This window comes from Melanostigma gelatinosum, assembly GCF_949748355.1.
Source record: "Melanostigma gelatinosum genome assembly, chromosome: 1".
Taxonomy (NCBI): domain Eukaryota; kingdom Metazoa; phylum Chordata; class Actinopteri; order Perciformes; family Zoarcidae; genus Melanostigma; species Melanostigma gelatinosum.
The window spans coordinates 5,146,762-5,169,022 of record NC_136634.1 but is presented as its reverse complement, the minus strand read 5'-3'; the positions used below and the strand labels follow the sequence as shown (position 1 = coordinate 5,169,022).

At 43.2% G+C, this 22,261-nt stretch overlaps 2 protein-coding genes across 3 annotated transcripts; one reads left to right on the top strand and one right to left on the bottom strand.

Moving 5' to 3' along the window:
- Positions 1-178: 178 nt before the first annotated feature.
- slc25a44a (solute carrier family 25 member 44a) lies at positions 179-4,007 on the bottom strand. 2 transcript variants are annotated; one of them, XM_079267520.1, is made up of 4 exons: positions 3,857-4,000; positions 2,470-3,177; positions 2,255-2,382; positions 179-1,645 (listed from the first exon to the last, which is right to left on the bottom strand). In XM_079267520.1, exons 2-4 carry the CDS (start codon positions 3,101-3,103, stop codon positions 1,454-1,456), a joined length of 954 nt encoding a protein of 317 aa, XP_079123646.1. In that variant the 5' UTR covers positions 3,104-3,177; positions 3,857-4,000; the 3' UTR covers positions 179-1,453. The 2 variants fall into 2 exon arrangements, 1 of the variants encoding a protein (XP_079123646.1); XR_013771928.1 differs by having other exon boundaries at positions 1,506-1,645; positions 2,255-2,377; positions 3,857-4,007.
- Positions 4,008-6,478: 2,471 nt separating this feature from the next.
- ireb2 (iron-responsive element binding protein 2) lies at positions 6,479-19,725 on the top strand. Its single transcript, XM_079276608.1, has 22 exons — positions 6,479-6,528; positions 11,161-11,247; positions 11,606-11,771; positions 11,951-12,088; positions 12,242-12,466; positions 12,867-12,936; positions 13,437-13,620; positions 13,718-13,857; positions 14,075-14,246; positions 14,336-14,436; positions 14,624-14,740; positions 15,236-15,395; positions 15,724-15,859; positions 16,560-16,644; positions 16,723-16,879; positions 17,144-17,268; positions 17,367-17,471; positions 17,581-17,723; positions 18,210-18,357; positions 18,516-18,638; positions 18,787-18,972; positions 19,151-19,725. The coding sequence occupies exons 1-22, from the start codon at positions 6,504-6,506 to the stop codon at positions 19,259-19,261; spliced, it is 2,904 nt and encodes a 967-aa protein (XP_079132734.1). The 5' UTR covers positions 6,479-6,503; the 3' UTR covers positions 19,262-19,725.
- The last annotated feature ends 2,536 nt before the right edge of the window (positions 19,726-22,261 follow it).

Sequence of the window (22,261 nt, the reverse complement as noted above, 5' to 3'; positions counted from 1 at the left end):
GGCAAAGGCATTGAGGAAATGCAAGTTTGGAGGGAGCGTTGTTTCAGCAGTGTAGATGAGGTAGTGCTCCCTCCGGTGGCCCAGCAGGTGAACTGCAGCCTCATAATGAACTGATTCTAAACTACTAAACAGACAATTTTATACAGTACATACACTCAAATTAGTTGCAGTGATTCAGAATTCTTTATTACTTTTCATCGAAGGTGCACAAGTTTCTCCAAGTTGAAATCGCATCAAACTGCACGTTTAACAATCCTTTGCTGTCTGTCTGCCCGTGTGTCCGCTTTAAGCAAACAATGGCCCCTGTGGTTTCTGTTCTGTGACCAAACAGTTGGCGATGTGATCGTCAGACATCTCAGCACTGTAAATAATGTACAGAACACAACCGTGGAAAATGCCCACCTCTTGTTCAGCGATCTGATCCCAGGCCTGTAACGTTACCTCTATTCTCTCGATCTCCACTTTGTTTTGTACATTCCATTTACACGGACAAAAAGAAGCAGAATCACCCGCCGAGAACGTTGATAAGTTGATCACTTGTGTTCCAGTACATCCTCATACCTGCAGCGGTGACTTCAGAGACAGCTGGTAAATAAAGCCACATATATATATTACAGAAAGCCTTTCGGTTACAAAGACCTGCATTGCAGAAACTGCATGGCTGATTAAATAAATCGTATTCTTACTTGATTTATGCCTGAACTAAGGTGAGATTCTGAGCAGATGTTTCTCACCTCTGCACAAAGTTTTCACTGGAATGCAGACAGAAAGCTTTTCTGCTCTACAAATGCTCAAAAAGGGCAAAGACGTCATTTGTGTCTCAAGAATTTGGCACATTGAAAAGTCATTATTCTCTTGAAAAAACACGTGATTTAATGCGGAGTAAGTATTTATAATTAAAAAAGAACCTGAACCCGGCTGGATTGTGAACGTAAAAGCTGCATCAAGTGCTCACAAGCTTAGGCTGCCTCTGTGCCATGACACAGGAAAACAAAAAAAGGCATTAAAGAAACACAATGGTGTCGTCATTCCATGATCGTAAAATATACAGTAAGGTGGTAATGATCATAGGAGCCGCGAGTTATCGACGATTCTTTTTTTTTTTTTAAAGGCAAATTTATAGCAAGATGCAGAACATTGTTTTCACTGAATGTTTATACACTTAATGTATCTTAATGTTTTACAGAAACCGTTTAGCAAAAGAAAGGCCATTATAAATGTGTCTGACAAACAGAAAGACGCGGTAATACCACCTGTACCTCCCTCCATTTGCACTCTACTGCCACACACCTGTATTAAAACACCACAGATCTACAAAGGTGTGTGGAAAGCAGCTGCACAGTCGAGCGGTCACCCCGAGGCTGGACACAGATTTGGGTTGTTATCTCTAGTTCCTGCCCGGCTGCGAGGAGGTGAAGCCCGGTGCGAGGCCGTCCTGGGTCCCTCTGGCCCTTCACCAGTGTCTGGAGTCCACGAGATCAGCTCGCAGACTCAGTCTCTTCAGAGTCTCGTATCCCACCACGATGAGCACCGACGTGGGCAGGGAGGAAATGATGCGGGCGGACAACCCTTTGGTCATCGCCCTGGCGCCCTCCTCTGCCAGCAGCTGCTTGAAGGTCTCCCTCACGGACGACCGTCCCTCCACCTTCAACAGACAGAACATCTGGTAAATCACCTTTGAGTTGCAATCACATTTTATCTTGATTTGTATTGAAGACCATGAAAACTAAATCTTACCAAAAAGTCTTAAACATTTTATTTTCCTGAGGGATATCGTGTGATACGATCACGAGCTCAGGAACAGCTGCTCAATAGATTTCATGGTCTACAATGAACTTTCAATCCTGATGCAACATCGACGTTGAGTTTTTATAATGCGAAGTAACAAAAAACGTTCCGGGCTTAGTTCCGTATGTATAAGCACAGAGTGAAACAAAGTGATGTGTATGTACGACAAACCAGTGGTGTCTACAAACACATCAGCTGACCAGCCAGCCTGTTGTTGCACTCGAGAGCAAGTTGAGTAACGTTAGGAACTAAAGGAAGTGAAGCAACAGAGAGAACCAGCTGACTCAGCTGTATTTGGTGTTGTCCAATGCAGATATGATAGACTTGATGTGACCACAGCAAAAGTAATAACATAATTATGAAATGTTAAATTCATTTGTATCCCCACCCTCTCAAATCCTTAAACGTAAATACATATGAAATGTCAGCATTTATGTGGTGCACAATGGCGTCTTTCAGGGTTTACCTGTACTCTTGCACGAACAACATCCATGGGGTTGGTGATGGTGGAGGCGGTTGCTGCTGCCATTGGTCCGGCCAAAGCCTGCAGAAGTAGATGGGGACACTCACTTGGCGCCAACAAGGACAGCTGCCCTGGGAACGAAAAAGGATATATTAAAAACACGCATAGCAGCTAAGAACAGCTACTGTAAACCACAACTAACAAGAGCGTTGACCTACCTGTATAAAAATGGTAAAAAGGCCACCACAGTGCACTGTTCGGGATGTACGTCAGAAGCGACGCCACGTAGCCCCTGTAAAATCCCTTGAAACCATCGGCTGCAAGTATCTGCACTGTGATGTCACGGCTCTGCCCGAAAGTCAGTCTGCGCTTAGTTGTTGTGAGCATCATTTTGGGTTTGGCCTTGAAGCGAGTCAGGTGCTCCCCCTGTCCTTGCATCATCAAGTGCTGGGACACCACGTCTATCGGCACCGTGATGGTCTGGGCCACCAGGGAAGCTGCCCCTCCAGCCACCACCGACTTCACCGTGTTACTGGGCGAGTACTGGTTCACATACCTGCGCACCAGTTCATAGGTGGTGATATAAGCCTGTCCTGAGACCAGGGTGAACGTATTGACCATGAAGCCACGGTAGAGGCCTCGCACACCCTCCGCTCGCAGGATCTTGCAGAAAGCATCAACGGTGCCGGAGTAGAGGGCCTTCCCCTTCTGCACCTGGAGCAGAGTGCGGATGAGGCTGGCCGGGTAGACGGTGGCCCTGGTGGTCAGGGTCATGAACACACCCAGGGAGTAGAACTTCCTCTTGTCCAGGTCCTCCCATTCGATAATTCGGATGGCACCTTTCTGCTGCATGGTGCCGGCTAGAGCAGCGCTGCACCCCTAAAGCCACGCATCTACAGTCATCAGCCCTCGAACTGCCATCACACCTGTAAACAAGAGTGCAGCTCTGTGATCAGAGGTAAGCACCTGCTGGGTTCACTAAAAGATTCTTTCTTTCGTTCAGAATTTGGACTGGTCCCAGGACGGCTGTCAAGAGGCATTGCAATACCAGATAACACACTAAATCAGTCTGTGTAACAATACAGGGCTCTCGCACAATAAATAGCTTAAATAAGGCTGCAACTAATACTTATCTCAGTTATTAATTAATCTGCCATTTATTTTCATCATTATAATCAGGCTGCGATACATGCTAACGTTACACACTACATAATATATAATACCAAACGTTACGTTCATGGTCATGCAAAAGAAAAGCACAGGACAGAGAGGGGACGTTTGACTGCATGGACTAGCTTTGCTAATGAAAAGGTACAGCTTCTGTGCGGCTGGTATTCAAAGCAGTGAGGACCAGTGTGACCGACTCTTTATCCGCGTCTAACGTTACACCTTTAACTACACATTAATAAGCAGGCACCGTTTCGTAACACTGCCATGTGAAAGTCCAATCAGCCATTTTTGTTGTTGTCGTATTTTGCAGCGGTTGGTGAAGGTGGAGAAAAAAAGGGAAGCACGTGCAATGTCACCCAGTGTACTCGCGCTAACACGAGAGTTCCGCACAGTGCAAGAAATAAGCCCGCTATTTAACGTCCCGATTACATTTACCTGTTGGTCGGATCATGTAGCTCTGGTTCACCTTCCGCCTCCTGTTCGCTGCTTTCTTGCGGCCTGCAGCGCTACACGGTGGGTCATGTCTTCCGTAACAAACTAAGTGAAAGGTGAAAGGTCATGGGTTGTGTTTCACTGCGAGCGGCATAACAAACGTTTCCTTGATTTAAAAAAAAAAGAAGAAAAAAGGATGAAAATAGTTTCCACTTGCAGGTGATCGCTGTAACTGTTATGGTTAACGCTGTTATGTTGAGTTACTTTAAGAGCTCTCTAGGAAGCAGTGTTCCAGTGGATGTGTCTGGGGCTTTTATTGTGAAGGATAAGACGGAAGGAGGAAAGAGGTTCTTGTGGAGTGTGTGAAAAGGAAATAAAGTGGTTGCCATCTTGCTGCAGACCACGGAGCCCCGTGTTGTTGTTTTATTATTATTATTATAAAGTACAGGCGCAACATAACTCGGCTACATTAGCAGGTTAGCGGGTTGTTTATTGTGTCAATGATGATGATGCCTTCAGGGCGCGATGCAAGTGTAGGAATTTCAAAGAACACGCACATCCAATGAGCAAACAAAGCTTAAAATGGCCTTTTTTTACTTTTTTAAATTTATTTTATTTTTTACTTTTGCTCAATTCTAATTCATATAGAATTAGAATGACGTGCTCTGTCAGTAGTTAACGAATGGGCGTCAGCCTGAAGTTGGCCTCCTTGAAGTAATGAGAGATGAATGTGGGGTAAACTGTGGGATATTCAAGTCATACATCAGGAGGAATTATCACAATTACATACAGATGGATCAAAAGACCCCAATAATGGTAGAACAGCAGCAGCAGTAGTAATACCAGAATTCCAGTATGAGTGTGGGGAGAGACTGAGTGATGACTTGTTTGCATGTGAGATGATGGCCATAGTTATTGCCTTGCAGTGGGTCGAGGACGTCAGGCCAGAGAGAGTGGTGATTGCATCAGATTCATGTGCAGTACTGACGAGTTTGAAATTGAGCCACTCCAGATGCAGAGAGGATTTACTGTATGAAATACTTCAAGCACTGTACAGAATCCATCAAATGCGGAGTGGTTAAATTTGTGTGGGTCCCTGCCCATGTTGGAGTTTATTCTTACAATTAAAATATTGTTAAATTAAATATAAGTAAGTCAGAAGCTAAAGTGGTGATTAAGGGACAAATCAAAAAGATATGGCAGACTGAATGGAATAAAGGGAGCAAAGGACGATATCTGTTTAAAAATAAATCATTGGTTGGGAGTGCAGGGCCTAGTGGACGAAATAGAAAAGAGGAGAGTGTAATGACAAGATTAAGGAATGGACATACTGGTCTTAACAGTTCCCTCTGTATTATTGGAAAACATAATAATGGAATGTGTGGATTTTGTAATGAAGAGGAAACTGTGGACCATGTTTTAGTGTCATGTCAGAGGTACGAGGCAAAGAGAGAAATATTAAAAAGTGGTCTAAGAGAGTTGGGAGAGGAGAATATAACTGATATATTAAATAAAAGCTTTGGTGAAGAGTGTTGGAAGCCTCTTTTGGAGTTTTTGGAGAATAGAATTTGAGAATTATATTTATTTTGTTTTATTTTATTTTGTGTTTGTTTGTTTGGTTTTCGTGTTAGATAATTACTTTCCTTAGTCCATAATTATATTTTATAGTACTCTGTTTGTACATTTTTCTATTCTTTTTTCATGTCATGACCTTTGCAGTACTTTGCTTTTGATTTTATTTATTTATTTATTTTTGCTCAGATACAGTTTTACAGATTTATGTTTCATTCATCCTTTAGTTATTATTATTATAATTTTTATTTTCGTACTATCCCTCCTTTATTCCCTATTAACCCCACTTCCCCAGCAATGACTTTCTTATTTTTGAAGTGTCTCTTCAACCTGCAAACCTAACTTTCTCCACAGGAGGGCGCCAGGGGACCACTATCGAGCTCCAGAGGGGAGACAGCGGATCCTTGCTGCAAACCTGTCCGCCTGTCAGAGCCTCAAAAGCGGACTGAATTCATGAAAAATGATTCAATTATAAAATAGCTATAACTATATATAGCAAGCAGAGAAGGCCTTGCTGGCCCTGTTCGTACATATGTACGGAATGAACAACATAAAAGAATTACAACACATGATAAAAATGATATGAAAGAATAATTGTACAACTAAAAACAGAAAAAAGGGGGGCCACCGGTGTAATACGCAAAAACAACATGTCAACCTAACTCCTCCGTTTGTGAAAACCTATTTGGAGATAAACCTGATTCCGATTCTGGAAACTGTAAAATAAGAAACATTAAATACCTACATGTGATTCAACTTCAAGATCATCTTTGGAGAATGTAGTTTGATGTGCTGTGTAGCTGTTTTGCATTATGGCGAGAGGCGTTTCTGTTATTTTGGATACCCTGATTGATATAAATGTGGTGGACAAAATAATAGAAACACCTGTCAATAGAAATGAGGATACAGTTGAATCAACATGAAGGAAGGATTTAGTTCAGGACTTGCAAACCGCCCTTAAAAACAAAAGAAGATGCACGAATGGGCGTGGCTCGACATCTCCGTGCTCCTGATTGGTCGGCTCGGAGTTGCCAGTTCAGTCGTGAAAAACGGGGTCGTGTTGATTTCAGAAGTCATCATGGCGCTCACTCCGCCAGTCAAAGGTAAAGAGGTGTCTTCTGCTAACCGTACCTATTTTAGCCGTCATCCGATCAGCTGTTTACCTTCTATAAAAGACACGCATCCCCCCTGAAAGTAGCTGTCGATTGCTTTTAGTTGCTATTAAAGTGTACCCGGCGTCAAACTTGGGAGACATATAAGCTAACGTTTTGCTAGCAAGAGAAATTAGCTAACGCCGAAAGCTAGATATGTATTTGCTCTTCTCACATATGTCACAACATTAGCGTCCTCTATAGCTAAGCGTAAAGTGTGTGCTAATTGTCTTTCCCTTTTCTTATCACGTCAAGACGTCCAGCCAGTAGCTCGATAAGTAGTTGTGGTAAGCGAGTGTGCTTCACGATAAGGACTAGTGTTAGCTAAACGTTAGCTTTGTAGCTGTCTCTCATACCATGTCACCAGGACACATCCGAGAGGATTTAATGGTTGATGTTCGCAGACAGCATCCAGACCACGTTAGTTTACCGTTACAACGCGTGAATTCACAGTTGTATTAATCCCAGGGATTTTGGACAAAGAAGACGAGGATTGGTTTATATTTTAACCCAAAACGGATCTGTTGAAAGTGGGATTATAGGCCATCGTGGGAATGGCATTATCTGGTAAAGCAAACTCCCAAATGAGAGTGTAGTATTGAGTCAGATTTTTGATATTTGACATATTGCCAAACAATAATAGGTTATTATCAGGGAAAACAGGTTTACAAAATGATTTATCTCCACAGGATCTCACTAGTGTCTTTGTTGCTTGTCAAGTACTAACATATGATACTGAATGTTTTCCATTCTGCCTGCTTTGCATTAGGTTATGGCTTTTATTTGTTGCATAAAGTTATTTAAAACACTTGCTGAGTGCCACAAAGCATTACGGTGATGCAGTGAATCATGTGACCAAAGGAGGACAAATTCCATTGAATGGGTTGAAGTCACGAGCATCTTTAGCTGTGGATGTTCAAATTGTTCTGCCTTAATAATAAAAGCACACTTTTTGAATCATTTTACTTCTAGATATGTTGCAGTGGGCACAAACGCTGATCTTAAATCAAAGATATAACTATGACAAAAGCTGGTTCATGCCTGCTTAGTTGAATGGAGCTAAATCACATTTAGTTGTTTTTAATTTTTCTCTGGCAGCAGTGATAATACTCTTGTTTCTTTGCTGCACCGCAAGTGAACGTGTTGAGAGGAAATACTGCAGATGAAGAAGATATGAAACCCCAAGTGTGTCACATTGCTTCATCAGATTTGAAAGACTCGCTCTAAACCAGTTGTGACATGTGCTGACATCTTATCCGTGACTTTCACCTCTACGTGATGAACTGTATCAGGGATGCGTGATGCTTGAGGGCATTCTTCCTTTTTATATTTGTTCAGTGAATGCTTAATATGATTTAGGAAACCAAACCTACAGTACATTCTTTAAAAAGACAACATATAGTAATTTTACACTATTTAACACTGATTAAGTCAAGTGTGTGCTATGCAGTTTGTGTTTCCTAATCATCACACAAGTGTTGCTTTCAAAGCCAGTAACCCGAGAGCCAAAGTTACAGCGTGTTGATGTCCTGTTGAGAGACCTGTGAGCAGAGTTGTGCCAAGATTCAAAAGATTACTGCGTCCATAGGAGCTCAGCACTTGCTTAGCCTAATTTTTACACCGAGTTTTAAAGTAGAATATCATCAACATTTAACAGCTGGAGCCTAAATAAAGGTCACAAAGGAAGAAATGAAACCACAGAGATCGTTTACCGGTTTCCCCCCAAATGCACTGTTGTTCATTGTTAGGCAAGGCAAGTTTATTTATATAGCACATTTCAACAAGGTAATTCAAAGTGCTTCACATAAAACCATTAAAAGCATCAAAACATAAGGCAAAAGAAAATGAGATTTAAAAACAATTAAGAACATTCATTGCATTAAAACATTTTTAAAAAAAAGTGTAAGAAATAAAATACAGTAGTAAAATGCAGAAATGCAGGAAATTGATTAATATATTAATTGAATGTGGTTCAATTAAAGGCAGCAGCAAACAGAAAGGTCTTCAATCTTGCTTTAAATGAGCTGAGGGTCTCAGCAGACCTGCAGCTTTCTGGGACTTTGTTCCAGATATGTGGAGCAGAAAAACTGAACGCTGCTTCTCCATGTTTAGTTCTGACTCTGGGAACAGAAAGTAGACCGGTCCCAGACGACCTGAGGGGTCGGGATGGTTCATAAGGTAGCAGCAGATCAGAGATGTATTTTGGCCCTAAACCATTCAGTGCTTTGTAAACCAACAGTAGGATTTTAAAGTCAATTCTTTGTTGGACAGGAAGCCAGTGCAAAGACATCAGAACTGGAGTGATGTGGTCCACCCTCCTGGTCTTAGTGAGGACTCGAGCTGCAGCGTTCTGAATCAGCTGCAGCTTTCTGACGGACTTTTTACAGAGACCTGTAAACACACCGTTACAGTAGTCCAGTCTGCTGAAGATAAATGCGTGGACAAGTTTTTCCAAATCCTGTTGAGACATAAGTCCTCTAATCCTTGATATATTCCTCAGGTGATAATAGGCTGATTTTGTAATTGTCTTGATATGGCTGTTCAGGTTGAGGTCTGAATCCATAACTACACCTAGATTTCTGGCTTGGTTTGTGAGTTTTAACATCAGTGACTGAAGCTGAGCGGTGATTTTCAATTGTTCGTCCTTGGTACCAAAAACAATTACTTCTGTTTTATCTTTGTTTAATTGAAGAAAATTCTGGCACATCCAGATGTTGGTTTGTTCAATGCAGTTACCCAGCACTTGTATGGGATTATAGTCCCCTGGTGACATAGTTATGTAGATTTGTGTGTCATCTGCATAATTATGATAACACACTTTGTTGTTTTCCATAATCTGAGCTAGTGGAAGCATGTAGATGTTGAACAGAAGAGGGCCCAGTATTGAACCTTGGGGAACACCACATGTCATTTTAGTCAGCTCTGATGTGTAATCAGCCACAGACACAAAGTATTCTCGGCCCTTCAAGTAGGATTCAAACCAGTTAAGTGCTGTGCCAGAGAGTCCCACCCAGATGTTTAGTCTTTCTAGGAGTATGGCATGGTCAACAGTGTCGAATGCAGCACTGAGATCTAGTAACACTAAGACTGAACTTCTGCCATTGTCTATGTTTAAGTGGACGTCGTTGAAAACCTTAACAAGAGCAGTTTCAGTGCTGTCGAAAGCCTGACTGGAAAACATCAAAGCAGTTATTTACGGCCAAGAAGTTGGTCAGCTGTTGGAAAACCGCTTTTTCAATTATTTTACTTAAAAATGGGAGGTTTGATATTGGCCAATCATTTTTCATCGTTGCGGAGTCTAAACTAGCCTTCTTTAGGAGCGGTTTAATAACTGCAGTTTTTAGGGCTTGTGGGAAGACACCTGAGAGAAGGGATGTGTTTACAATTTGTAAGAGATCAGTGGTCATGCAGTTTGAAATATTTTTGAAAAAGTGTGTTGGTAGAATATCCAAGCAGCAGGAGGATGACTTCAGATGTTGTATGATGTCTTCTAGGCTTCTAAGGTCGATTGAATGAAATTGTGTCATGATATTTGAATGGATGTTATTCAGAGATCGGGACAACACATATCCTGTGGTTGATGTGGAGGCACTGACTGCTTGTCTAATTTTCTGAATTTTGTCAGTAAAAAAGGAGGCAAATTGATTGCATGCCCAGGTGGATTGGAGCTCAGCAGCTACCGACACTGGAGGGTTTGTTAGCCTGTCGACGGTAGCAAATAAGGCGCGTGTATTGTTCTTGTTTTTGGTTATGATGTCAGAGAAGAATGACTGCCTTGCATTTCTAAGTTCCAAATTATAATTGCGAAGTCTCTCTTCATAGACGTCACAGTGAACCTGGAGATTAGTTTTTCGCCACCTGCGCTCAGCTTTCCGACACTCTCTTTTCTCTATTTTGACCAGCGTAGCATTTCTCTGCATCATTAACAAGAGAATCATTAAATAAAATAGCAACTCCACCTCCTTTCTTATGCGCTCTTGTTTCACTCATGAAACTGAAGTTGTGAGGTGTTGATTCAATAAGAACAGCTGCACTGTTATCTTGATTTAACCAAGTTTCAGTTAAAAACAAAATGTCCAGTTTGTGCCCAACAATAAAATCATTGATTAAAAATGTTTTTCCTGACAGAGACCTGACATTTAAAAAAGCTAAGTTTAATGTGGTTAAAGCTTTCTTTGCCCAATTTATTTGGACAGGCTGACGAGGAATGTATGCTAAGTTTGATACGTTTGCATGGTTACTATTGTTTCTTCGCAGCCTCACCTTTCTTTTTCTATAAACTTGCAGGACAGGAATTGAGACGGCTATGAGACATTATTTAAGAAGCTTATTGAATTCAGAGTTTGGTCATTCCTGAGACCAACTGCTCGGCTACTTATAACCACTAATACAATGTGGTATGTACAGTAATAATCCAATTCTATGGATGCACTGCTGTGTGTGTGCACAGACATTTAAAGTTAAATTCTCATGGAGTAATAAACCTGTCCAACCTGCAAGTACACATGCTGAGCAAAAAAAATAATTTGATGACACAGGCTGGGCTGATAGTTGTATGAACACCTGTTTGTCTTCCCTCTGCAGAGCACCCATACAGCCATCTAATCGACACGCTGAAAGATGGCAGCATCAAGTTCTTCAATCCACAGAAACTAAATGATCCGAGATACGGTGAGTTCAGGCCCTCTGACTGACAGAAAGGTCGCATATTTAAACACACATGTCCCTGTTTCCAGACCCTTTTCCAGGTGGCATTTATTTTGCTCAGATCTGCACGATGTAGAAGAAGTAGTCCGACATGTTTACTGTAGGTGTGTCTCAAGATAGCCGTGTAAAAATGTATGCGTGTGAAAAGTCTTAAAGATGTTGTAAATATACCTGTATATAAATACAATTGTTAAATGAACCTTTGAGAGCCTCTTTTTGGTTTGTAACTTCATGGTCTGGTTAATAAACAATCCAATTTAATTACACATTGTTGACTGTAGGAAATGAAACAGCACATTGTGTTCATTGTTCCTCTGTGTAGACAAGCTGCCTCTGTCCATCCGCGTCTTACTGGAGGCAGCAATCCGTAACTGTGATGGCTTCTACACAAAAGAAGACGACGTCCAGAACCTTCTGGATTGGCAGCAGCAGCAGAATGAAGCCGAGGTGCCGTTCTCTCCAGCGCGAGTCCTTCTCCAGGACTTCACGTGAGTTTCACAAGGATCTGGGTGAAACAGCTGATCCGCTAGGAGTTGGCGTATTAGATCTTGTGTCATCATGATCTTTCTTTCTGAGCCTTCACATAAACAAATCATGAATATCATCATACTTTGAACATTCCTATGAATCCTTGATTGATTGTTCCTCTCCTGGTTTCCTTTGACAGAGGTATTCCTGCCATGGTGGACCTGGCAGCCATGAGGGACGCCGTGGCCAAACTTGGCGTGGACCCCGGACTAGTCAACCCTAAATGTCCCACAGACCTCATCGTAGACCACTCGTTACAGATTGACTTCAGCAAATGGTGTGTTTGCATTAATATTATCCCTTTTAAATGTTGACAATGAGCTAAAGAAAGTGAGAAAACATACTTATTTTGGCTGTATTCACTCAAACAGCATTGTTCTCATAATGTATTCTGTAATACGGTATATATATATATATATTTTACCTACAGTGCCATACAGAATGCCCCAAACCCAGGTGGAGGGGACGGTCCAAACCAGAGCCAGGGGCCTTCCCGTTCCACCCCCTCCAGGCGAGGCTCACAGTGCGGGAGCCAGCGGGGCTCCTGTCGTAAAGCTTCCTGCAGTGACCCTCCGGCCTCCCCGGGTCGACCTTCTGTCCAGCAGATCGAGAACACGCCTCTCCTCTGCCCTTTCCACCAGCAGCCTGTGTCTGAGTGAGTCTGCTCGTGAACATGAACGTGGTTTTATCTCTTTGCAGCTGTGGGAACGGCTGTTTGGTCAACTAAAAGACCAAATTGATTTCACAAACTGGAATGGAAGCGTCAGCGGTTAACGATGAATCAGTTGGCGATTAATCGTCGGTAAAATGGTAAATGTTGAACAAGTAGTCCCAGAGCGCCAAAGTCAGTGACATTATACAACAATAACAAGTACGCTAGCTAACGTTAGACTCCATTGACATAACGTTAACAGCTAACTTTACATGCGATGATGGGCGAGCGTTTTCTAAATCAAAACACAACCAACAAGGTGATGCGTTTGCGTATCTTTTGACTGATTGACACAGAGTTCCTCTTTAGCATGTCTCGAGTTGATTTGTTCTCTTTCCTGCAGACCTGAAACCACTCTGAAGAATCAGGAACTGGAACTCAGCAGAAACAAAGAGAGGCTTCAGTTCTTTAAGGTACAGATAACAGCAAAAATAGTTTTGGACAATCGGAGGGTAAGACTTGTCTTGAAGGACATTTTTACAAATTGTATCTCATTCTTTTAATCCATGCAGAAACCAAAGTGTAAAAAACACAAATCACCATGTCATGGGCGTTATGTGTCGGACTATTTATTTTAACTCTGCTGCTCAACTGGTCCTGATCAAGAAGTAGTCCTCAGCAAGGTTAGCGGGCAGCTAGCTGTAGCTTCATATCTACCACACAGTCAGGAGTGGTACCCTCAGCAAGAAAACAACTATTTCACACTTTTTATTAAAGAGGGAACTGGCTCATAGCGCTTATTCGTCAAACAAAATACATTTTCGGCTCATGGAAATGTTCTGTAGCTTTCAAAGTAAAGAACTTTGTCTCTCCCACTTGGCAGAGCAGAACAAACCAGTATTTGTACCTCGAGTGAGACACAAAGTTAAATATGTTTCCTTCCTATTCCTTTCCCTGTCTGTCAACCAAACAGTGGTGTTCGAAAGCGTTTAAGAATGTGAACGTGGTCCCTCCGGACGTTGGCGCAGTCCACCAGGTGAATCTGGAGTACCTGTCCAGAGTGATCCAGGTCACCGACGGGTTCGTCTACCCCGACAGTGTGGTGGGAACCGACTCGCACACCACCATGATCAACGGCCTGGGCATCCTGGGCTGGGGTAAACCGTTTTACAGACTTCAAACGTTCTCACCAGTTGTTGACCCATTTGTCAAGCATTTAAAAATAAAAAAAACATCTATGCTTTCCTCCACCAGGTGTTGGGGGAATTGAGTCTGAAGCGGTGATGCTGGGCCAGCCAGTGTCTCTGACCCTTCCTCAGGTGGTGGGCTGTAAACTGGTGGGCTCCATCAACCCTCTGACCACCTCCATAGACATCGTCCTCGGCATCACAAAGGTAACACTGCTCTGCCCTCCTTCTGCCTTATTAGGACGTCAGTTCTTCTCAGTGAGACAGTGGTGTTTAAAAATGCCCAGTCAGTTAGTTTTGAATCATCAAAACGAAAACATCGCCGCAAGAATCAAAACTGAAACTGTCATCTGTAAATGCAGTACAAACATCGACCTCTTGCTGCTTAGTGTGTACTTATGTATCTTCTGCATTTATTTTCCAGCACTTGCGGCAAGCTGCGATCGCTGGAAAGTTTGTGGAGTTTTTTGGACCGGGCGTCTCCCAGCTGTCGACTCCTGACCGGACCACCATCGCCAACATGTGCCCAGAGTACAACGCTACTGTCAGCTTCTTCCCAGTCGACCATGTCACCCTCCAGCACTTTAAAAAGACAAGTGAGTCAGCAAACAGCGACGCTGCTTAATAAGGGCTACAACAACCGATTCTGTCATGCGTTGGTAACTTGTCATCATTTTCCTTCCAGGTTTTACCCAGGAAAAACTTGACTTACTGGAGTCCTACATGAAGGCTGTGAAACTGTTCCGAAACGATGAAGAACCCTCAGAAGACCCTCAGTACACTGAGGTAATGTTCAGACCTCGAGGGCCATTGGTGGTGGCTCAACACCCTGTATGTGTTTAACATTAAAACTACGTCAAGTAATTCCCCCATTTGTCTGGAATGATGTTGGTGCCAAAATGAGCCTGTGGGTGCCGCAGTAGAGGAATTCAATTTCATAATAAAGTGAAACTAAAACCATTCATCTGTGCAGGTGATTGAGATCAACCTGACTTCTATAGTGCCGCATGTGAGCGGACCGAAGAGGTCTCAGGACCGAGTGGCGGTCAGCAGCATGAAAGAAGACTTCCAGAGTTGTCTTGATGAGAAGGTAACAAACAAAAAACTCATATTAATGTCTACTTCTGTTCTTTAGGAGAGGAACCAAGTGTACATCCAGGCAGAGATACTCGGGTACAAAGTGTGAAAGAGAATAAGTTGCAATTGGAAAACATTGCCTTGAAAAGGAGAAATAAACTATTTATTAGGAGCATTAAAAACTACGAATACTCACTGCAAATAGCATATGTCTCAGGCTTTTATTGTGAAAAGGTAAGAACAGGAGGAGTAGATCTGGTCTGCGTAGCTGTTGTCGAGGATGAAATGAGTAATAAAGTTTGCCGTCTTGGTTCAGACTATGGAGCCTCCATGTTGTTTGTTTCCGAAACTCAACCTGTTCTTCACAACATATTTACGCCGGTGTGTAAAGGCTTTCCCACTTCTGTGCTCGGCGTGTCCTCAGACCTCAGTCTTATGCTGACATGGTACATGGTGATGCATGGTGGACCACAACAAGTCATTTACTTTCTTTGGTGTTTCCCTGCAGGTCGGCTTCAAAGGCTTCCACATCTCTAAGGAGAAGCAGGACACGTGCGTTCCTTTCCTGCACGGTGGTCAGGAGTACCAGCTGGCCCACGGCTCGCTGGTCATCGCTGCTGTTATCAGCTGCACCAACAACTGCAACCCGTCTGTCATGCTGACCGCAGGTAGAGGACCGAGTCAGAAGATGAAACTGTGATCAGATTTACTCTGAAAATATCCCCTAATTTCATCTGTATATCATGCTGAACATTACTGAACATGTAAGATTCCCAAGCGTCGCTCTATCAGATGACGCATATTGTGGTTTTCATTCTGAGGTGGATCTGTTCGTCTTATCTTTATGTCTGTTTTCGGTTTGTTTCACTGAAATCCATTAATCTGATTCTGTCTGCACTCTCACATCCCCAAATGTTCTCCTTTTTCCAGTCATTCACAGAATGCATATCCCGTTTTGTGTCTCTGAACTCAGTCATCTCTTTTTGTGATTGACAGGTCTACTGGCCAAAAAGGCTGTGGAGGCGGGGCTTGTTGTCAAGCCTTACATTCGGACCAGCTTGGCTCCTGGAAGTGGCATGGTCACGCACTACCTCAATACCAGCGGAGTCCTGCCTTACTTTAGCCAGCTGGGGTAAGCGTGTGTACACACACACACACACACACACACACACACACACACACACACACACAAAGGCCCCTTCATCACCAGGGCACTGACCTGGGTTAAACCCGTGCCATGAGTTTAACTTTGCTCAGCTCTGGTTTTGAAAGAGTTTCCATGATCATTTTGGAGGATGTAGTTTGCTGTTGGATTGGTGTTTCTATTATTTTTTCCACTCCATTTACATGTAAAAATAACAAGCACCTCTCTGTAGAGTTTAATACAGTTTAAAAGTCCTTAGGACCTAAGAAAGTTGCAAGGAAACATCTGTAGTGCCGTCCAATCAAAAGCAATCAACTATGTAAACAGGAAGTGAGTTTACCTCACCGACCGACTGGGAGCCTTGATCAATCAATGTAGATACGGCTCATATGTTTAAGATATTTGTGTGATTTAAACAGCTGTGGATGCAGATTATGATTCACTACATGTGAGAAAAATAGACGTGAAAGCATAAAACAAGCGCAGGACTGAGTGTGGATCGATACATTTAATAAAATATTATATATAAGAGTATCTGTTCTGTGAGACGGAGGTCAAAAGGGCTTCTGATAGTACTGTCGGTGTGGATCGGCCGTAAGACAATTCCATGGTTGAGTTAGAGTTTTTGTGTGAAAGAGAATGCTGAGTGATTTGACGACTACGCTGTGTGTTCCTTCACACCTTTTAGGTTTGAGGTGATCGGCTACGGCTGTGCCACCTGTGTGGGGAACACGGCTCCGTTGCCTGACGCTGTCGTGGATGCGATCAAACAGGTTCGATCTCCGTAAATGCAATCTTAAGCTTTTCTGTGCACCTCGTGTCAACGGTGTTGATGATCTGCTGTGTTTCAGGGGGACCTGGTGGTCTGCGGTGTGCTATCTGGAAACAGGCACTTCGAAGGGCGCCTGTGTAACTGCGTGCGGGCCAACTACCTGGCCTCCCCTCCCCTGGTGGTGGCCTACGCTCTTGCGGGGACTGTGGGAATCGACTTTGAGAAAGAGCCGCTGGGTAAGGAAGGCACACGGCAGGAGCTCTTAAGCTGCTCCACTAAAACCCGACGCTCATTACGGGATTTTAGGGATTTGGCTGATTACAGGCAGTGAACATTTAGTCATTTTGTGTCTTGTGCAGACATGCATCAGCCGTAGAACAGGTGACAGAGGAGCATTGTGGGTAGTCTGGTTATAGCAGTGACATTAAACAAAAAAAGCCACATTAATTTAAGGCTTTTAGACTTGAACACTTCTAACATTGAGCATCCTGTTGGGGAAGGTGTGACGTCGGAGGGGAAGGAGGTGTATCTCTGTGATATCTGGCCGTCCAGGGAGGAGGTCCAACAGACTGAGGAGGACACAGTCATCTGCTCCATTTTTAAGGACCTCAGAGGAAGGATGGAGGTCAGGACACGATCCATCTTTATTGATTTTATGTCTCTTTGAATTTAAATCAAGTGAATTCATGATTCCCACTGTGCTCTCTCTCTCTCTCGCTCCAGAAAGGGAACACGCTTTGGAACAACATTGAATGTCCAGATTCTGTGGTCTTCCCCTGGGATCACAAGTCCACATATATCCGTCCGCCGTCTTTCTTCAGCAAGTTGGTAAGTCTTCAGAGTCTCCTGATTTTTCACATCGAAGGAAGTACAGAAATAACAAAAACGGCAGCAGTTTTGACAACAAAGTGCCTCCTCTGCTTGTCTCTTGTCTCAGAGTAAAGAGGTGCCGCCTCCTCAGTCCATAGAGAACGCTCATGTCTTGCTGTTCCTCGGGAACAAAGTGACGACGGACCACATCTCACCGGCGGGCAGCATTGCCCGGGTCAGCGCCGCCGCCAAGTACCTGCTGAGCAAACGGTCAGTTTCCAATCAGACGTGGTGGTGAGAGTCGTGAAGGAGTCCAGACGAGTGAAAACCAGATTCTGATCGAATAGCGGATGCACGTTGTTTACAGATTACTGCACGGACACCGAGTCCTCATCACCGTCCTAAATTAAGCAAGACTTATTTTGGCTGCTCCCAAACTACAGCCTGTCCCACGAGTGTGAATAATAAAGTTTATTATTTATTTAAATGTCAATGGCAAGGTTTTGAGAAGATGATATCAATCCAAAATTAGCTGAGAAATGTGAATAATTAGTTGTAAATTGTCAACAAAAGCAACAGGAATTATATGTGGCGCTAGAGGAACTCATCATCCAAAATGATGTCGAAATGTGTTTTTCATTGATGAATAAATATTGAAAGATATAATGTCGAGGACGGATGTCTGTTGTATGATTGAGTCGGCAAAGGGTTTGAGCGTGACATTGAATTACATCCCACTTTGAATGTTTACCTCAGCCTGACGCCGCGGGAGTTTAACTCGTACGGCGCTCGCAGAGGGAACGACGCGGTGATGACCAGAGGCACGTTCGCCAGCATCAAGCTCCAAAATCGCTTCATCGGCAAACCGGGCCCGAAGACTTTGCACATTCCTTCAGGCCAGACGGTGAGTGAGAGCTTTTTAAGAGCAGTAAACGACTGCAGCGAATACAAACACCTGTGTTTGTGATACTTTAGCTGTGGCACTGGCACCGCCTTTGTTTTTGCAGTGTCAGACCAGCTGCTAATAACATGTCCTCCTCTTGTTTGCCTTTTTTGAATCAGCTGGATGTGTTCGAGGCAGCTGATCGCTATCAGAGAGACGGCGTTCCCCTCATCATCCTGGCAGGCCAAGACTACGGCTCTGGAAACTCCAGGGACTGGGTTGCCAAAGGACCGTACCTGCTGGTAAACTCAAGCACACACTCACAACTTCTTACTTCATCTAACATGGTACAGTTACATTCCAGTGATTACACTCCACAAGGAGGTATCACATTTCTCCAGTTCTCCCTCACCCCCGTGCCTCACTCGTTGTTGTCGCTCACCTCGACAGGGGGTGCGCGCGGTCATCGCCGAGAGCTTTGAGAAGCTGCACAAGAACCAGCTGGTGGGAATGGGCATCATGCCGCTCCAGTTCCTGCCCGGCGACAGCGCAGACTCGCTGGAGCTCAGCGGGAAGGAGAGGTTCACCATCGCCCAGCCGGACAGCCTGAGTCCGAGGCAGCAGCTCACAGTCAAGGTAGGCTCGGCCCTGAGCTGTGACCACCGTCCGGACCTGTGTGGTTGTTTTATTGTTTGTTGGCTGAGATGTGGCAATAAGTATGAGCTGCTAGATGTTAGTGAAATATCCTCTTCACAAGCATCTTCATAAAACACTTTGAACGCTTCAGTGAAGGAGTTTCTATGTTCTCTTCCAGACCAGCCAAGGAAAGTCCTTCTCCGTCACCGCACTGTTTGACACGGAGATGGACGTTATCTTTTTCCGACACGGAGGTCATCTCAGATATGTTGCTCGGACTTTGCTCTGAAACCGCCTGCAGCCCGGTCCCCGAGCCCCACTGAAGGTGCCCGGCGGTCTCTTCATCAATTCCCCAGTTTGTCTTCAGGACGGAGGACATGCGGCTCATCGGAGCGACATTGAGCCTGATGATTTGTCCGTTTCGAGCTGGATGAACCTCCCCAGACTTTTGGAGTCATGAGACGTCACGTTTTAGACCTGAGCTGCTTCTTCGTCACTACGCACGACTGCAGCGTCTCTCCTCACAAGAAGACGACGACGTGGTGACATTCTCTCAATCAGGAGATTGAACCCAGGACGACATTTGAACATCCTTTTTTAAATTAATTTTATTGTGTGTGAGACCGGATTTGCTGCGTACTGAGGGGATATTTCTTAAGGACTTGAGCCACGAAGAAATGACTCGTGTCTGCTTCGTGTTGTCATTTAACAAAATAATTCAATAAACAATGCTGCCGAGAAAGGCTGACATGGTGCTAGGTACTACGGCATGAATACTTTGTTTTTTAGGGCGGGGCCTGTTTTTACCAACATCCAAGCAACGTCTAATCTTTGCAGAATTGACATCGTTATGTGACACCCTTGAATCGCCCAAATAGCTTTTACTTGCGTGTCGCCAGTGAACGTGTCCAGTTGAATCTCTTCCTGAGACTTGACGACCTGCATTATTAGCACATGTATTTATTTAAAGGGGAAGTCCACAGATTCTACACACCAAAGTCTCTTCACAGGCCTTGGAGAGATACCTTGTTTGAATACTTACGCCTAACGTTCACCCTACGAGCGACAACGCAACACAACAAAAAGTATTGTTCGTTAATGTATGGACAGCTACTTTGTCGCCGCTGAAGTGTTGCTCAAGCGCTCGTTGTGCAGTTATGTCGTTTAATATCGCAGCAAACTGACAAACGACGAGACATTTTCCATTTATTAGATGGAATGGAGTTGTGGCGGGAGAGAGAAGGTGACCGTGAAACACAAAGCAGCTCAACTTTGAGTTGTTGTGGGTCACGCAGCATCGAGTGTCAGTTTGACCCAAATGTCCGTCTGAACTGCTGGCTCCTGAGTTGCATTGTGGGTAATGTTGGTGCCAGGTTTTGAGAAGAAAGAAGAATGTGTGGAGTAAAGTAAGAAAGCGAATGACTTTATTTCCCAAAATTACCCACAATTTCTTTTTTTTTTACACAAATTCTCACTTTTAACATCTGGACCCATTTCTGGTAACGTGTCCCGTCGTGACTCGGCGCGATGTCGAGTTAAAAGCTGCATGAAAGGGACAAGTGATGATATCGCTTCATATCTTCGGTGCTTCTCACTTTGACTTCTTGACTTATTGAATAATCCTAAAGCTCCTTGCATGAGGAGATCATCAAATCAATTGTAGTGAATAATGACTGATAATAAATGCTCATTTTCCAGCTAATGTTGCAGTTTGAATTGAATTCTAAGTGAATGGATGGAGAGCAGCCCGGCCTGTAGTATTCTATAATGCATCACGTGCTGAGGTATTGGACTGTGTTTCCGTTTGCTCTGTATCATTTTCTGCATGTTCGAGTCATTTTGGCACAGTAAAGAGTATTTGTTGGCTAATGGCTCTTTCTAAAAGTCATCTCTTCATTGTATCTCGGCACATTATATAGATTGGAGCCTTTATGCTTTTATATTATTTTCGGCAGCGTGGTATAATACTGGCTGTGCTTCAGAGACATTATTTGTTATGTAATTCATTGAAACCATATACTGCCTGAACCTGTTTGTCGTTTTAACAGTGACGGAAGACGTTGTTTAATCAACTGCCAAAACAAGTAGCGAGCTGTCATGAGTCGTCGTTTCTACACTGCTTCATATTACATGTAATGTAACAGCCCATCTTCACTGTTTGCCTTCCTAGTGTGAGGCTGGGTTTTAATTGGTGATACCTGGATGCAGCACAGCGTGAAAGCTTTACCTGTAGTGGCATGTGTAGCAGTTAATTGGTCCAATGCTGCCGTTTCCCACAATCTCAGTTTCAGGGACGCAAAGTGTGTTGCTGCACACGTGAAAAGGTGTCTGTGTGTAACTCTGACTCGTATTGTAAATAGTTTTTAATAAATGGTAAGGCAACGCTGTGGCTGTCTGTGAAGCGTCAGGAGGCTCTGGTGAAGGTAACGTCACTGATTTTACACAAAAGTTCCGAATCATCAGTCTGTGGAAACTAGTTGTGTAATATGTAACAAGGCGGCAGTTACAAGTAATAAGGGACTAAGTCCTTACATACTATTCTATGACTGTTTACCAAACTTTTTAATGATGTGCTGTAATGTGAATCTCTACATTGTTTTAAATATGCTATACTTTTCAAATTCATTTTTAATGACACTGTACTGTGACATGCTAAAGTAGGACCTTTTTATGACATACTATTCTATGTTTTCATACTTTATATACGATGACTTTTTATCACATATTAAAGACTTTGTATGACTTTCTGTATGGCGAGATGGAGATGGACGCAAACGCAGGAGAAGATGTGGAGGGCGCAGAAAATACCCAATAATTGAAAAGCTTTCAGGCTTCCGTCCAATAAAACAGCAGACAGACAACCAACAGATGGAAGTCATGACAGTAAATACTAAAACTAATCGGACAATAAGACACAGGTGGGCAGACATGACTGCTGATTGGCGGAGGAAACTCAAGGGAAGCAAGACGGGAGAAAACAGACAGGAAGTCAAACAGGACACAGCAAGCAAGACATTTCAAAATAAAACCGGAAATGAAATGTTTTTTAAATGCATTTTTCTACTGTAACTTTAATAAGACTCCTAATGCCATACTGTAACGTTTTTTAATACTGTAACTTTAACATACTATACTATGACATACTATACAATTACTTCTTTACAGCGTACTATACTATGAAATCTTTTTTGACATGTGTCTTCATGGTGTAACTATGAAGGCTTTACTTTTGATTAAATACTATACTAGGACATTTATTATGGGATATTATTCTATGAAATTAATCAAC

Coding starts and splice junctions, on each gene's coding strand:
- ireb2 (XM_079276608.1), top strand. CDS start 6,504: ATGGCGCTCACTCCGCCAGTCAAAG. Junction 11,772..11,950: donor GTCCTTCTCCAGGACTTCAC/GTGAGTTTCACA, acceptor TTCCTTTGACAG/AGGTATTCCTGCCATGGTGG. Junction 16,645..16,722: donor TCGTGGATGCGATCAAACAG/GTTCGATCTCCG, acceptor GCTGTGTTTCAG/GGGGACCTGGTGGTCTGCGG.
- slc25a44a (XM_079267520.1), bottom strand. CDS start 3,103: ATGCAGCAGAAAGGTGCCATCCGAATTATCGAATGGGAGGACCTGGAC. Junction 2,383..2,469: donor TTTTTACCATTTTTATACAG/GTAGGTCAACGC, acceptor TTTCGTTCCCAG/GGCAGCTGTCCTTGTTGGCG. Junction 1,646..2,254: donor TTGTTCGTGCAAGAGTACAG/GTAAACCCTGAA, acceptor TGTCTGTTGAAG/GTGGAGGGACGGTCGTCCGT.